Source organism: Pantherophis guttatus, chromosome 8 (genome assembly GCF_059756535.1).
Source record: "Pantherophis guttatus breed Tessera chromosome 8, ASM5975653v1, whole genome shotgun sequence".
NCBI lineage: Eukaryota > Metazoa > Chordata > Lepidosauria > Squamata > Colubridae > Pantherophis > Pantherophis guttatus.
Window position 1 is genome coordinate 2,142,714 of NC_142070.1, and position 17,008 is coordinate 2,159,721.

At 47.5% G+C, this 17,008-nt stretch overlaps 1 protein-coding gene across 4 annotated transcripts in view; it reads left to right on the plus strand.

Moving 5' to 3' along the window:
* The window catches only part of LOC117658515 (transcription factor COE1-like), an 80,807-nt gene that overhangs the window by 49,506 nt on the left and 14,293 nt on the right, over positions 1-17,008 (plus strand). For 2 of the 4 annotated variants that reach the window (XM_060692250.2, XM_087874796.1), the window contains exons 10-12: positions 576-709; positions 2,235-2,361; positions 8,760-8,848. In XM_060692250.2, coding sequence (XP_060548233.2) covers positions 576-709; positions 2,235-2,361; positions 8,760-8,848 — 350 coding nt within the window. The remainder of the gene's footprint in view (positions 1-575; positions 710-2,234; positions 2,362-8,759; positions 8,849-17,008) is intronic. The other 2 variants (XM_087874798.1, XM_087874797.1) reach the window with 1 other exon arrangement.

The following is a 17,008-nucleotide window of genomic DNA, read 5'->3' on the forward strand; positions in this document are numbered from 1 at the left end:
ATCTGGCTTCCCCATTGACTTTGCTTGTCAGAAGGGTGCAAAAGGGGATCACGTGACCAGCCCCCCCCCCCGGGACACAGCGACCACCATAAATACAAGTCAGTTGCCGAACATCGAAATATAAACCCCGTGTCCATGGGGAAGCCGCAACGGTCGTAAGTGTGAATAACGATCCTGTCACTTTTTTCAATGCCGTTGTAACGGTCACTAAATGAACTGTTGTAAGTCAAGGACTATCATTAGGCAGAAGAACATCCACCAGGCATGGAAGCCAGGTTTAGTGTCTAATCCCGGTTTAGTGTTACCTCTTTCCCAGCCAATGCTGGCCAATATGTTGGCTTGGCTTTAGGATCTTAATTGAGAGGAAAACGGAATCCGGCTGCTGTTTCTTGGAGCCTTCCAAGAGGGTCCCCTTTGAGCTGTGGGGAGGGGGCGTCTCTTTGGTGCCCTCGTCCTTGGCCTGCTTCCCTTCCCTTCCCCTCCCCTTCTGTCTGAGGGTCTTCCCTCCCCTCCTGGTCTGTGCGGGGGATTCCTGACGCTTTATCCTTCCCCCCTCTCTCTTCGCCCTCCTAAAGCAGCCACGCCCTGCATCAAAGCCATCAGCCCCAGCGAAGGCTGGACGACGGGAGGGGCCACCGTGATTGTCATCGGGGACAACTTCTTCGACGGGCTTCAGGTGGTCTTTGGCACCATGCTGGTCTGGAGTGAGGTGAGTCTGCCGGCTTTCCCCCCTCCCCATTTCTGGATTTATTTTTATCTTCCTCTTTTGTCTTTCCCTTTCTTTCTTCTTACTACCCTCCATTTTCCCCTTCCCTTCCCTTTCTCCATCCTCTCCGCTTTGCCTGCCTCTTTCCCTTCCCTTCTCCTACTCTTCCCTTTTCCCTTCCCCTTTCCTTCCCTCCCCTCCTCCCTTCCCTTTCCCTCCTCTCTGCCTGCCTCTTTCCTTCTCCTTCTCTTCCCTTCATTTACCTCCTTCCCTTCCCCTCCCCTCCCTTCTCTTCCCCTCCCCTCCCACTCTTTCACTTCCCTCCCCACCCTCTCCTCTCTCTCTCTCCTCCCCCTCCCTCTTCCCCTCCCTCTTCCGCCCCCTCTCCCTCCCGCCCCTTCTCTTTCTATCCCATCCCACCATTTTATGTCTGATTCTCTTTCCCTCCCTTCCCCTCCTCCTTTTCCGTCTCCTCTCCCACTCCCTCTCTTCCCATCATCCCATCATTTTATGTCTGATTCCCCTCCTTCCCCTCCCCTTCTTTTTTCCCTTCCTTTCCTCATCCCTTCCTTCCCTTCCCACCTAACCCCAATGCAAAACCTTTTGAGTCCCAGCAAAATCCATGATCTAACTCCATTTTTGGGGGGATGGCCTTCATATTTTTGCTCCCAAGAGAGTTTGCAGAAACAACCCAGCTCAAGTTAACCGCAGGCAGAAATGGCGCAAAGCCCACCCACCCCCAATGTAAAACCCAAAAGCAAAGAACGCCTTTGGGTCTGGGGTCAAAAATCAGCCAGTGCAGAAACTGCACCTTTTTCTGGGTGCCAAGACAAAAGCATAATGGAAGGCGTCTATAATTCCCATTTTCAGGTCCAAGGCACATCACTTTCCTCATTGGGGGGGGGAGTGTATCGGCACCCCTTTTGTGGGCAAAAAGACCCTCCACTTCCTGAAAGGAAATTTCTCTGAGCTGCTGCTGTGGCTACTTGTCCATGGAGTCTTTCCCAGGTGGGGTGGCTGGGAGGGAGATTGCAGGAAGAAGGGAGACCGAAAGCAAGGGACAATAAACCTCACGGGGGGGTGGGGAGAGAGAAGGAGAAGGAGGAAGAAGAGAAGAAGGAGGAGGGATACAGGAGGAGGAGGAGGAGGAAAAGGAAGGGGAGGAAGAAAAGGAGGAGGAGGACAGTGGAAGAGGAGAAGGAGCAGAGTGGAAAGGAAGGGGAGAAGAGATGCAGGAAAAGAAGAAGGAGAAGGAAGAAGAAAGGAGAGGAAAAGAAGAGAAAGGATGGAGGAGGAGAAGGAGAGGGAAGAAGAAAGGAGAGGAAAAGAAGAGAAAGGATGGAGGAGGAGGAGAAGAAGAGAGAAGAAGAAAGGAGAGGAAAAGAAGGGAAACAATGCACAGGAGGAGGAGGAGGAAGGGGAGGAAGTGACTGCCAGCCTCAAAATCTTCATGGCTTCTCAGCGTCCTGCTGCCCCTTCCCTTAGCACAAAACTTCCCCGTCTGACCATCCTCTTCTCCCCATAACAGCTGATCACGCCTCATGCAATCCGGGTTCAGACGCCGCCCCGGCACATCCCCGGCGTGGTGGAGGTGACCCTGTCCTACAAGTCGAAGCAGTTTTGCAAAGGAGCACCTGGGCGGTTTGTCTACACAGGTAAGCGCTGGACACGAGGGAGGGAGGGCAGGGTGAGAAAATAAGGGATAAGAGACAGGCGTCCGCAGCTTCTGCCATGGGATGGTTGGGCCACAAAGTTGAGGCAGGCAATGGAAATGCCCCCACACTGACTGGCAAGAAAGAGAGAAAGAAAAGAAAGGAGAGAGAGAGAGGGAGGGAGGGAGGGAGGGAGGGAAGGAAGAAAGGACGGAAGGAATGAAGGAAGGAAGGAAGGAAGGAATGAAGGAAGGAAGGAAGGAAGGAAGGAAGGAAGGAAGGAAGGAAGGAAAGGGAGGAAGAAGTGGGAGAGGGAGGGAAGGAAGGAAGGAAGGAGTGGGAGAGGGAGGGAGGGAGGGAGGAAGGAAGGTGGAAGGAAGGAAGGAAGGAGGAGGAAAGAAGATTCATTTAATGACTATTCAAAGTTAAAATAGCACTGAAAAAAGTGACATGACCATTTTTCACACTTACGACCGTTGCACCCTCCCCATGGTCACATGATCAAACTTCAGACACTTGGGCACTGACTCATATTTACAACCGTTGCTGCATCCCAAGCTCACGTGATCCCTTTTGCGACCTTTTGACAAGCAAAGTCAACGGGGAAGCCCAATTCCTTTCACAGCCAGGTTACTAACCCCTCCAGTGATTCACTTAACAACGGTGGCAAGAAAGGTCATAAAATGGAGCAGGATTCGCTTTGACCGTTGTCTCAGGGCTGCATTGTGGTCGTAACTCGAGGACGTCCCGTATATGAGAGGGAGGGAGACCCCCTGTGCTGCCATCAAGGTAACAGTAACGGAGGTATGTGCAAGGAATCGCAATGCCACAACCGGGCCCGAGAAACGATTGCAAATATAGTCCGACAGATGCAGATTAGAAAAGCGTGCAAAATTACGCTCATTTGCATCTCTTTCTCTCTCTCTCTCTTTTTTTTTTTGCTTGTTTGGCTTAATTCAGGTTATTTTGTTGATAGGGAAAGCAGCAGTTTTATGACAAACTGAAAACTTCATCCTTTAGGGCAGTTTTGAGCTTTCCGTTACAAAATAATCTGGCGTGTGGGTGGCTTATTCTTCAATTGGCTGCCGCCCGTGTGCTGCCAAACAGTGTTCTTAAGGACTAGAAACTTGGTTTGCAGAGGGAGGGGCAGAGGTGGGTTTCAGCAGGTTCTGACCAGTTCTGGAGAACCGGTAGAGGAAATTTTGAGTAGTTCAGAGAACCGGTAGTAAAAATTCTGACTGGCCCCGCCCCCATCTATTCTCTGCCTCCCAAGTCCCAGCTGATCAGGAGGAAATGGGGATTTTGCAGTATCCTTCCCCTGGAGTGGGGTGGGAATGGGGATTTTACAGTATCCTTCCTCTGCCACACCCACCAAGCCATGCCACGCCCACCAAGCCACACCCACAGAACCAGTAGTAAAAAAATTTGAAACCCACCACTGGGGAGGGGGTGGAATTATTATAGCGGTGGTGTTGACATTGGGGATAAAAGTGGGGAAAAAAGAATTCATGCTGTTTTTAGCACTTACCAGTGGAAGTTTCACTCAATCAGGCATTTCAAGAGGTGAATTTTGATAAGTTTGCCTATTTTTTGTGCTCCTGTAACTGATTTGGCACAACTACCGAACAAGAGAGACACAGACTTCAGAGGATAATTGAAAGTGCAGAAAAAGCAATGGCTACCAACCTGCCTTCCAGTGAGGATCTGTGTATTGCACGAGTCAAAAAGAGGGCTGGGAAAATATCTACAGACCCCTCGCATCCTGGACATAAACTGTTTCAACTCCTACCCTCAGGATGGCGTTATAGGGCCCTGCATGCTGAAACAACCAGACACAGGGAAAGGTTTTTTCCCCTCGTGCCATCACTCTGCTGAACACCTAATTCCCAAACCCTTGTCTTATGTCTAAGGATAGTCACCCCTGTAGTAGGGCTGTATTACTATTACCCTTCTCATCTTTTGTATCACCTTCTCCTATTGGTATCTTATGATTGCATTAATTTTTTGTTTGTATGTGGAATAGGAATAGGAATAGGAATAGGAATAGGAATAGGAATAGGAATAGGAATAGGAATAGGAATAGGAAGAGAAGAGAAGAGAAGAGAAGAGAAGAGAAGAGAAGAGAAGAGAAAAGAGAAGAGGAAGGAAGAAGGGGAAGGAGAAGAGAAGATGGAATGGAGAGGAATAGAATAGAATAGAATAGAATAGAATAGAATAGAATAGAATAGAATAGAATAGAATAGAATAGAATAGAATAGAATAGAATAGAATATAGGGAAGGGGAGAGGAGAGGAGAGGAGAGGAGAGGAGAGGAGAGAGAAGAGAAGAGAAGAGAAGAGGAAGGAAGAGGGGGAAGGAGAAGAGAAGATGGAATGGAATAAAGGAGAGGAATAGAATAGAATAGAATAGAATAGAATAGAATAGAATAGAATAGAATAGAATAGAATAGAATAGAATAGAATAGAATATAGGGAAGGGGAGAGGAGAGGAGAGGAGAGGAGAGGAGAGGAGAGAAGAGGAAGGAAGAGGGGGAAGGAGAAGAGAAGATGGAATGGAATAAAGGAGAGGAATAGAATAGAATAGAATAGAATAGAATAGAATAGAATAGAATAGAATAGAATAGAATAGAATAGAATAGAATAGAATAGAATAGAATAGAATATAGGGAAGGGAAGGGAAGAGGAGAGGAAAGGAGAGAAAAGAGAAGACGAAGGAAGAAGGGGAAGGAGAAGAGACGAGAAGATGGAATGGAATAAAGGAGAGGAATAGAATAGAATAGAATAGAATAGAATAGAATAGAATAGAATAGAATAGAATAGAATAGAATAGAATATAGGGAAGGGAAGGGAAGAGGAGAGGAGAGGAGAGGAGAGGAAGGGGAAGGAAGAGGGGGAAGGAGAAGAGAAGAAGAAGGGGAACAGGGGGAAGAAGAAGGGAAGAGAAGAGAACAGAATAGAGAACAGAACAGAATTGTTTGCTGCTCAAGTGTGATTAGACACACAAGGAATTTGTCTCCGGTGCAGAAGCTCTCAGTGTACATGCAAAACAACAAAGTAATCATAAGATGGGATTGCTCTGCCAAGCATCCTCTCCTCCCCTCCCCATCTTTGTCTGCCCTCCCGGACATAACCCCAGCCAGGAGGGCTGCGTTGCCCCCTCCCTCCCTCCCGTTGCATGGCTAACCTTGCATGCTGTGGCCTGGGAAAGGGGTCTGCGGGGGGCGGGGGGCAGCAGAGGGAGCCCGGGAAATCAATAGCAATTAAGGTCGCAGAGAGGCTGCCCAGAACTGAAATGGTAGCATATGTTTACACTAAATCAAGCAATCCATCTTCATCCCAGGGTAGTAACGAAGCACATGCCAATCTGGGCTTGTGGGGGGGAGGGATGACGGAGGAGGAGAAGGAGGAGGAGGAGGAGGTTCAGGGAAGCTGTGTTTGTTTGTCGGAGGGGATCCAGGTAAAGGGGGCAGGGGTCCCTGATACGCTGGGCTTGCTATTTATTCTTATTTATTTACTGCCTTTATTATCTTTGTCAATAACTCAGGGAAGTAACAATATGTAATATGCCTTCTACTTCCTCCTATTTTCCCCACAATAACAATCCTGCGAGGTAGGCTGGGCTGAGAAAGAGGGAGTGGCCCAAAGTCACCAGCCGGGTTTCGTTCCTAAGCCAGGACTAGAATTCACTGCATGCTAGTGATTGGCCCAAAGTCCCCCACTTGGCTTTCTTGCCCAAGGCTGAACTAGAACTCACTTTCTCCTGGTGATCAGCCCAAAGTCACCCAGCTGGCTTTTGTGCCTAAGGCGGGACTAGAACTCACCGTCTCCTAGTGATTGGCCCAAAGTCAAACAGCCAGCTTTCATGGTTAAAGTGGGACTAGAACTCACTGTCTCCTGGTGATCGGCCCAAAATCATCCAGTAGGCTTCCAAGACTGAAGTGGGACTAGAACTCACTGTCTCCTGGTGTTTTGGTCTAAAGTCACTTTTGTAGCTGACCTCAAACAGCTAAGCAGCACTGGAACAGCTTCAGATTCGGATTGGAGACCACAAGGAGATCCTAGAGCAACAGATGAGAGCAGAAAACTGCAGCCAACCCCTTTCGGACAGTTGCTGTGAAAAATGGCCTCTGTGCACAGCAAGCCCAAAGTCATGGTCAGCTGGGGTTGAGTCAGCTGGACGCTGCGACTGCCAAAAAGGTCACTACCATCCTAACTTCATACAGAGAATTTGAGTCAATTAAGGAGTCTTGGCTTCAGGCCCCAAATCCCTAAATCCCAGCCTTTTAGGATGTGACTGTAAGGATTTCGTGCATTTGCACAGGATTGGTGCTGCCTATAGAGAAAAGTACAGGTAGTCCTTGACTTACAACCACAATTGAGCCCAAAATTTCTTTTTTTTTAATTGAAAAAGTTTTTCAAATACAGATTTTTCCCCCTTTCCCCCCCCTCCCTAACCCCCCTCCCCCTCCCCTCCCCCCATGGCTTCTCCAAGATGAAATCCAAATTGATATCACATTATATAATACTTTACCACCCTTTTATATAATACTTTACCACCCCCTATGTGCTAAACATTTCTTTCTAACATTATTATTATACCCCCCGTATACTATACATTTCAAAACAACATTTGGCTATAAAACTATACAATAGATCCTAATTTGGCATTTATTCTACTCATAATCTACCCATTTCCTCCACCCCGTACATATATCTCTTAATTCAAATCTTTTAAGTATATTAATATCTAAACATAACATCCGTTTTCCTAAACAAAGCAATCAGTAACCTAACCTATCTCCTTGTACCATATCAATTTTATTTCACCCACTTTCCTGCAGGTCTACCATACATAATATATTTAATATCTTTATTCTTCTGCCCGTATCACTAAAAGATATTTCCATATGTAAATAAAATCCTCAAATGACTTTAAATTTGTATTCCATATAGTATCTTCTGTAATGTCTTTCAACTAGATTGTTAATTCCATCGACCATGTTCGGGTAACATCAAATCCTGCTTCCAACAGTGTATTTAGTGAGCCCAAAATTTCTGTTCCTAAGCGAGACAGTTGTTAAATGAATCCCTGCAGCTGTTAAAGTTATTCACACGGTTGTTAAGTGAATCTGGCTTCAAGGAAAGAAGCAACCTAGAACGAAGGAGAAACTTCCCGACAGGGAGAACAATTAACCAGTGGAACTACTTGCCACCAGAAGTTGCAGGTGCTCCAACACTGGAAGTTTTTAAGAAGAGATTGGACAACCATTTGTCTGGAATGCTACAGGGTTTCGTACCGGAGCCGGGGGTTGGACTAGAAGATCTCCAAAGTCCCTTCCAGCTCCTGTTCTGTTACTCTATTGACTTTGCTTGTCAGAAGGTTGCAAAAGGAGATCACCCGATCACGGGATACTACAACCATCATAAATATGAGTCAGTTGCCAAGTGTCTGGATTTTGATCCCGTGCCCACGGGAATGCGGCAACCATCGTGCGAGAAACGGCCATTGAGTCGTTTTTTTCACTGCCCTTGTAACTTGGAAAGGTCACTAAATGAAGACTACTTGATGTTTGAAGACTACTTGATCTAACGAAATGAAATTCAATGTAGAGAAAAGTCAAGTCCTACATTTAGGCAAGAAAAACCCAAAAGGACACATATAGACTGGGTGAAACCAGGTTTCTTAATAGCAGTGACTGTGAGAGGTTCTTGGAGTCTTAGTGGACAACCAGCTAAATATGAGCCAGCAGCCAAAAAAGCCAATGCAATCCTAAACTGCATTAACAGAGGGAAACAATCAAGATCAAGGGAGGTACTAATACCACTCTATAAAGCCTTAGTAAGACCACACCTAGAGTACTGCATCCAGTTTTGGTCCCCACACTATAAAAAAGATGTTGAGACTCTAGAAAGAGTGCAGAGAAGAGCAATAAAGAGGATTAGGGGACTGGAGGATAAAACATGCGAGGAACGGTTGCAGGAACTGGGCATGGCTGGTCTAGTGAAGGGAAGGACCAGAGGAGACAGGAGAGCATCTTCCAATATTTGAGGGGCTGCCACAGAGAAGAGGAAGGGGGTCAAGCTATTTTCTATAGGCCAGACAAGGAATAATGGATGGAAACTGAACAAGGAGAGATTTAACCTGGAAATAAGGAGACATTTTCTGACAGTGAGAACCATCAACCGGTGGAACAGAAGTTGCCTTTGGAAGTTGTGGGAGCTTCATCTCTGGAGGCTTTCAAGAAAAGATTGGACTGCCATTTGTCAGAAATGGTGTAAGGTCTCCTGCTTGGGTGGGGGGGTTGGACTAGATGACCTCCAAGGTCCCTTCCAACTCTGTTATTCTGTTAATGTGTTCTTTGCACGCTGCAAATCTGATGGCTTCCTTCTTTCCACGCGTAGCCCTGAATGAGCCAACGATCGATTATGGGTTTCAACGCCTACAGAAGGTGATTCCCCGGCACCCCGGAGACCCCGAACGCTTACCAAAGGTAGGAAAACCCCCCCCCCTCTTCTTCTCTTAAGCGTCTCAGTGTTGCGTCGATGTGTCGAACTCCGACTTTGTGAGAGACTCACTGTGTTTGGCTACCGGTTTTCATTTCCATGCCAAACAGGAGTTTATTTTGTGTTTTTTTCAATTTTCTGATGAGGATGAGGAAGAAAGTTTTAGGAAACCTGGTTTTCCTCTTTATCGGCTGGTTGGGTTTGTCAACGGCAGGGAGTTGTGTGGTTGTTGTTGTTGTGGTTACTACTAGTTGTGGTTACATTGACAAGTCCCAAACTTTTCCCACCTTGTTTTCCTCTATTTTTTATTTTATTTTAGGGGAGTTTTGGCAAAAAAATTGAACATGGAAAATAGCACCGCAGGGCGTGATTAAAGATAAAAATTGAATACAGGTAGTCCTCGACTTATGACCACAATGGATCCCAAAATTTCTGTTGTTAAGTGAGTTTGTCCCCCTTTTACAACTTTTCTTGCCACCGTTGTTAAGTGAATCATTGCAGTTGTTAAGTTAGTAACAAGGTCGTTAAGTGAATCCATTGACTTTGCTTGCTAGAAGGTCGCAAAAGGGGATCACGTGACCTCAGGCCACTGCGACCGTCATAGATATGAGCCAGTCGCCAAGCGTCTGAATTTTGATCTCGTGACCCCAAGGAGGCTGCAGTGGTCATAAGTGGGAAAAACAGTCATAAGTCACTTTTTTCAGTGCTAGCGTAACTTGGAACGAGTGTCACTAAACCAGTGTTTGTCAACCTTGGTAGCTTGAAGATGGGTGGACTTCAACTCCCAGAATCCCCCAGCTGGGGGATTCTGGGAGTTGAAGTCCACCCATCTTCAAGCTACCAAGGTTGACAAACACTGCACTAAACGAACTGTCGTAAGTTGAGGAGTACCTGTAAACCCAATATTTTGCAGTGTTTTCATTCCTCAGTTTCTCAGCAAAACCACAAACTCTGAGCACTGAGACAGTTTGGAAATCACATCACCCCCATCCCACACACACACACACACACACCCAAACACATGTGCACACACCAACACATATGTGTGCACTCACCTACATGCATACCACGCAAAGGGCCCAGAAGGACACACAGCCCATCACGCCTTGACGAGCCTCAAGGGACGTCAGCACCCACCCACACAAACACACCCACACGTGTGTGCACAAACACACAAGCACATACGTGCCCAAACATACATGCACACCACGCAAAGGGCCCAGAAGGGCACACTCTGCATCACGCCTTGACGAGCCTCAAGGGACGTCACCACCACCCCACACGCACACACACAAACACACAAACCCGTGTGCATGCACGCACCTGTATGTGCACAAAACCACACAAATGCGTGTGCGCAAACATATATGCACACCATACAAAGGGCCCAGAAGGACACGCCTTGACGAACCTCAAGGGATGTCAGCACGCACACACGTGCACCCACACACAATATTTGCACAAACATACATGCATGCCCAGGAGGACACGCTCCACATCATGCCTTGACAAGCCTCGAGGGATGTCACCACCACCCCTTGTGTATACACAGACACAGAGCGTGCAAAAGGACCCATTCCAGTTACTCCTTGAAGCCCAGGAGGAAAGCAGGATGGCGTGGAAGTCAACCGGACTTCCTCAAGGCAGGAGGAGGAGCATTTTTTTGTGCCCATCCTCTGGCATGAGGGCACCTGCCAGGCTCCTGCCGTGGTGGCTGGGTGCCTCTCGCTCGTGCCGCCATCCTTGGGAAATCCGGCTGATGCCTCTGGGCAGAGAGCAGCTGGCGGCAAGAGGGGGCTTCAGATGGGGAGTGACAGCCGAAGGCAGCCGCCAAATTGGAGCCATTAATCATGATTTGACACGGATGTAGGAGCTGCTGCGGGGGCTGTTTGCCCACACGGCTTCCCCATTCCTGCCTTGGGGGGGGGGGCTCAGTGCCCCATGCCTGGGGGGCTCAGAAGCCTCCCACCAACCCATGGTGAACATAACCCCCCCCCAAACATTCTCCATTCTCTCCTTCTGCCCACCTCCCTTTTTCAACCCCATTGGCGAGTCTGGGGTCTCCTTCTACGAAGGCCCCGCAGAGGCTGTCGGTCCCGGAAGAAAACCCCTTTTTATCCAAATTAATTTACTTTCAGGATTAGATTTGCTGAGAGGGAGACAGGCAGGGAGGGTTTCCTACACACAGCTTTCTCCCCGTTCAGGAAACACAATAGATGCCCGTGGTTGAGATGGTTCTTGAGGTAGACACTCTCTGTATATGGAGGCTCTTTGTCTCATTCATGTGTTGGCCCGAATTCTTTGGGGCAGATGAAATTTGGGCAATTGGTGCATCAAATTATTTATATGTGGGGGGGGAGGAGGAAGAGGAGGAGGAGGGGGAAGGGGAGGGGGAGGAAGAGGAAGAGGAAGGGGAGGTATTAAGGATACGATGACTACAGCTTTCATGACTACATCCTAAGTTGCAGGGCTTGCGAGATTTTAAAAACGCCACGCTTTAAGAAAAATAAATAAATCTCCGATTTTGAGCTAACTTTTTTTTTAGAAAAGGTGATCGAGCGAACAAAGAAAACCTCCAGAGGGAAATAAAAATACAGAGTGGAAGATAAATTAGGAACCAAAACCTCAGGGAATGAAAAGATCCAAAGGGCAGCAAAATGTAGGAATATGCACTCCTACATATAAAAATATTAGGAATATGCCAAGTTGAATGTTCCATCTTTTTTTCTCCAGATTGCGCCCATCTTGGGTCCAAGCCAGTTTTCCTAAAATCAATCCTCTAAATCGGTGTTTCTCAACCTTGGTAGCTTGAAGATGGGTGGACTTCAACTCCCAGAATCCCCCAGCCAGCGCTGCTGGCTGGGGGTTCTGGGAGTTGAAGTCCACCCATCTTCAAGCTACCAAGGTTGAGAAACACTGCTCTAAATTCTAGGTAGTTGGATGTCCAAAGCCACAACTAGTTGCTGAACCACAGCCAAATTGGAATATTAATGTTATCCTTATCTAGTGTGTGTATGTGAGAGAGGGGAAGGAAGGAAGGAAGGAAGGAAAGAAGGAAGGAAGGAAGGGAGGGAGGGAGGGAAGGGAAGGAAGGAAGGAAGGAAGGAAAGGAAGGAAAGGAAGGAAGGAAGGAAGGAAAGGAAGGAAGAAAGGAAGGAAAGGGAGGAAGAAAGGAAAGGAAGGAAGGAAGGAAGGAAAGGAAGGAAGGAAAGAAGGAAGGAAGGAAGGAAGGAAGAGAAGAGAAAGAAAGAAAGAAAGAAAGAAAGAAAGAAAGAAAGAAAGAAAGAAAGAAAGAAAGAAAGAAAAACATTTTTTGAAGAAAGAGGACCATTTGAAATAATCATATTTAAGATTTCCACCCAGAATGACATTTGTACAGAGTACAGGTACAGAGTCCTCAACTTAGCCTGTCAGAAGATGGCAAGAGGGGATTGCGTCACCCTGGGGATGCTGCAACTGTCATAAATACAAGTCAGTTGTCGAGAGTCTGAGTTTTGATCATGTGACCATGGGGGATGCTGCAACGGTCGTGTGAAATATGGTCATAAGTCACTTTTTTCATTACCGTTGTCACTTTGAGCAGTCACTAAATGAACTGTTCTACGTCGAGGACTACCTGTATAGAGTGAGAACAATTAACCAGTGGAACAACTTGCCACCAGAAGTTGTGGGTGCATCATCACTGGACATTTTTAAGAAGAGATTGGACAGCCCCCTGTCTGAAATGGTATGGGGTCTCCTGTTTGAGCAGGGGGTTCGACTAGAAGACCTCCAAGCTCCCTTCCAACTCTTGTTATTCTGCTATTAAGTCATCGCTGGCAATCCAAATTGGCTTTCTATCCCCATAGCAGAGACCATGTTCCGGATTCAAGGTGTGGGATCCTGAACCCGAAGAGAGAGAGAGAGAGAGAGAGAGAGAGAGAGAGAGAGAGAGAGAGATGGAGGGGGGGAAGAAGGAAGGAAGGATAAAGGAGAGAATGAGGAAGGAAGGAAGGAAGGAAGGAAGGAAGGAAGGAAGGAAGGAAGGAAGGAAGAAAGGAAAAAGGAGAGAATGAGGGAGGGAGGGAGGGAGGGAGGGAGTAAGGAAGGAAGAAAAAAGGAGAGAATGAGGAAGGGAGGGAGGAAGGAAAAAGGAGAAGGAAGGAAGGAAAAGGAGACAATGTGGAAGGAAGGAAAGAAGGAAGGAAGGAAAAAGGAGAAGGGAGAGAATGAGAAAGGGAGGGAGGGAGGAAAGAAGGAAAAAGGAGAGAAGGAAGGAAAAAGGACAGAATGAGGGAAGGAGGAAAGAAGGAAAAAGGAGAGAAGGAAGGAAGGAAAAAGAAAAGGAGAGAATGAGGAAGGGAGGAAAGAAGGAAGGAAAAAGGAGAAAGGAGAGAAGGAAGGAAAAAGGAGAGAATGAGGAAGGAAGGGAGGAAGGAAGGAAGGAGAGAAAGAAGGAGAGAAGGAAGGAAAAAGGAGAGAATGAGGAAGGGAGGGAGGGAGGAAGGAAAGAAAGAAGGAAAGAAGGAAGGATAAAGGAGAGAATGAGGAAGAAAGGAAGGAAGGGAGGAAGGAAAAAGGAGAGAATGAGGAAGGAAGGAAGGAAGGAAGGAAGGAAGGAAGGAAGGAAGGAAGGAAGGAAGGAAGGAAGAAATTAAGAAATTCTCTGGGCACATCCTTCTCACCTTCTGCTTTATACAGTAAATGGTAAAAAAAAAGCTGTGTGATCTGACTCTCCTTTAGCCAAGACTGGGAGGGGGGAAGCCAGGCTGGGCTGCTCATTCATCATAGTTAAGCAGCCTGTCTCCCTCTCTCTCTCTCTCTCACACACACACACACACACCAGCTCCTCATGTGAGACTGTCATCAGAGCTATTCTGTGTGTGTGTGTGTGTGTGTACGTGCATGTCTGTGTACACAACTTTGGAGGGATGCAAAAGCAAGAGAGGTTTGTGTGTTTTTCTCTCTCAAGGGGGAAAAAACCTCTCTTGCAAACCGCACAACCCTCGAGCCCTTCCATCTGGGCCAACGCAAAACAACCACCACCTCCCCACAAAAGAAAGAAAAGCCAACAACCCCTGTGTGATTGTTGTGCTGCAAAGGCTCTAATTAATCAAACACTGAACCTGGAATACAGGTAGTCCTTGACTTACAGCAGTTCGTTTAGTGACCGTTTGAAGTTACAACGGCACTGAAACAAGTGATTTATGACCAGTTTTCACACTTACGACCGTTGCAGCATCCCCACGATTACGTGATCAAAATTCGGACGCTTGGCAAGCGACTCATATTTACGACACCTGGGGGTGTCACGTGATCTACTCTTGTGACCTTCTGACAAGCAAAGTCAATGGGGGAAGCCGGATTCGCTTAACAACCGGGTGACTATTTTATCAGCTGCAGGGATTCACTTAACAACGGTGGGGGAGAAAAGTCATCAAATGAGGCAAAACTCACTTAACCAACGTCTCACTTAGCAATGTAAATTCTGGGCTCGCTTGTAAGTCGTAAGTCGAGGACTGCTTGTGGAATGTGCGGCTTGCGGGATGGCGCATCGTTCAGACAGCAAGGCCAAGTTTCTAGTCCTCATGAGAGGTCAAGGTTCCTTTGTGGTCCCCGATGGGGCTTTCACCGCTAGGCTGTCAGAACGCACAGATAGGGGCCCACAAAATGGTTCACACAAGGCCAGGAAAAAACTGGGGAGCGGGAGAGGAAGGGGATGATGGAAAACTGATCCCGTTTCCTAAATCCAACTTTAGATAAAATATAGGTTCTCCTTGCCTTAGCCCCCCAAAAATTTCCGTCACTAAGCGATGCGTTTGTTAAGTGAGTGGCCGTAATGTTATTACTTTTTTCCCCCCTAAGTTCTTAAGCAAATCACTTATTAAGTGAGTCACACAGTCATTAAATGAACCCCTATCGATTCTGAGAGTTGAAGCCCACCTGCCTTAAACTTGCTGGGGTTTGAAGCGCCGGAGCCTCTCCATCCCTGCTCCCCCCCCCCAAAAAAAGGGGGGTGAGTCTGACTCTGAGACTTTGTGGGGTGCTGAGTGAATGGCAAACTTGAGGGGCAGGGGGGAGATTGTCTTGCTGCTGTTTCCTCCCAAGCCCCCTCCCCAATCCCTCCCCCACCATCTCCGGCCAGAGTTAACCGGCTGCTTTGCGTCACCACCTTCACATGGGGATGGGAGGGGAGGGGGGCTCAGTGTGCCGAAACCGGCTGGAAGCCTCCCTCCCCTCCCTGCTCCATTACGGTATTGATCGGAGAGAGATTGCCGAAGACAGAAGAGCAAGTGGCCGTGATTGTTGGCACTTAGCTTGACAGCTATCCAATAGCCTTGAGATCCTGATGTACGGTCCGGAGAGCTGGCCGGTTGGTCTCGCGGTTGTCGGGAAGCCGGGAGAAGGAAAAGTGGAGCGGGCAGGGTGGGTGGGTAGGTGGGTGGGCATCGAGCGGAGGACCAGAACCTTTCCAACCTGTGCCAGGGACTTGGTCAGCGATGGTGTTCCTTCTCCCAAACAGGGTTACAGGGAGTCCTCGGCTTACAGCCATCTGTTTAGCAACAGAGTTACGACGAGCCTGAAAAATGGGTCACCCGACTGGTTGTCCCAAATGTGCTTTTTAGGTAACTGGTTTTTCTTCGTAAACATTTCGCTTCTCATCCAAGAAGTTTCTTCAACTCTGGATAGTGGGGAATGGAAGGATTTCTATTCCTTGCAGACAGCTGGTCCTTTGCATCCTTTTTTAGAGAGTCGTTGAGGCCACTTGGAGGTTTGACTGTGTCCTCAGGGTCACTTGGGTGGTGCAAATGGGTGTGGCAGTCCTTCTTAGGATTGCTGAAAGGAGCTGTGTCGTAGATTGGAGGTAGATGATGTCATATCCCTCCCCCTCTGTTGAGAGAGGGCTGTTCAATTTTGACATAGGTGGCCTCTTTGACCCCTCTTTCAAACCAGCAGTCCTCTCTGTCCAAAATGTGGACTTTGCTGTCTTCAAAAGACTGGCCTTTGTCTTTTAAATGCAGATGGACTGCTGACTCTCGTCCTGATGGGTTAGTTCTCCTATGTTGTGTCATGCGTCTGTGAAGTGATTGTTTTGTTTCTCCACCAATCTTCTGTCTACAAAACGGTTCCTTCAATAGTTCCAAGAAGGCCCCACACCCATTTGCACCACTCAGGTGACCCTGAGGACACAGAAAGAGTGCTAACGACCAGATGACTGCAAGGAATAGAAATCCTTCCATTCCCCACCATTCAGCCAGAGCTGAAGAAGCTTCTCGGATGAGAAGCGAAATGTCTTCAAAGAATAACCAGAAAGTCCAGTTGCCTCTTGAAAAATAGCACCTTTGGGACAACCACAACCTGGATGACTGAGAACCTCCATAGACACACAACCGTTCCTTACACTTTGCAACTGGCGTAGCGTCCCTAGGGTCACCTGATCAAAATTTGGGCACTTGGCAACCAGTATGGGTAGTCCTCAATTTACAACCGTTTCTTTAGTGACTGTTTGAAGTTACAACGGCACTGAAATAAGGGACGTATGGCCTGTTTTTCACACTTACAACTGTTGTAGCTCTGTGGTTGCCTGATCAAAATTTGGGCACTTGGCAGTCGGCCTGTTACAGCATCCGGGGTGATCGTGCGATCACCATTTGTGACTGTGACAAGCAAAGTCAAAAGAGTCTCTAAACGAAGGGCTGTTAAGTCGAGGACTACCTGTATCTGCAATTAGACCCAGGTTTTGCCCAGCTCAGTCTATCATCTATCATCTCTGTCTATCTATCTATCTATCTATCTATCTATCTATCTATCTATCTATCTATCTATCTATCTATCTATCTATCTATCTATCTATCTATCTATCTAATTATATTTCATACTTCCCAACTGCCAATCTCCCTCAGACAGTGTACAAGTTTATACTCCCTGATTGAGGAGGAGGAGGAAGAGAAAGGGGGGAGGAGGAGAAGGAGCAGCAGGAAAAGGCAGAGGAGGAGGAAGAGGAGGCGGGAGAAGAAGGGAGGAGGAGCAGGAAAAGGCAGAGGAGGAGGAAGAGGAGGAAGAGGGAGAGGAGAAAGAAAAGGAGGAAGGGGAAGAAGAGGAAGTGGACGAGGAGGAAGAGGAGGCAGGAGAAGAAGGGAGGAGGAGGAAGAGGAGGAGGAGCAGGA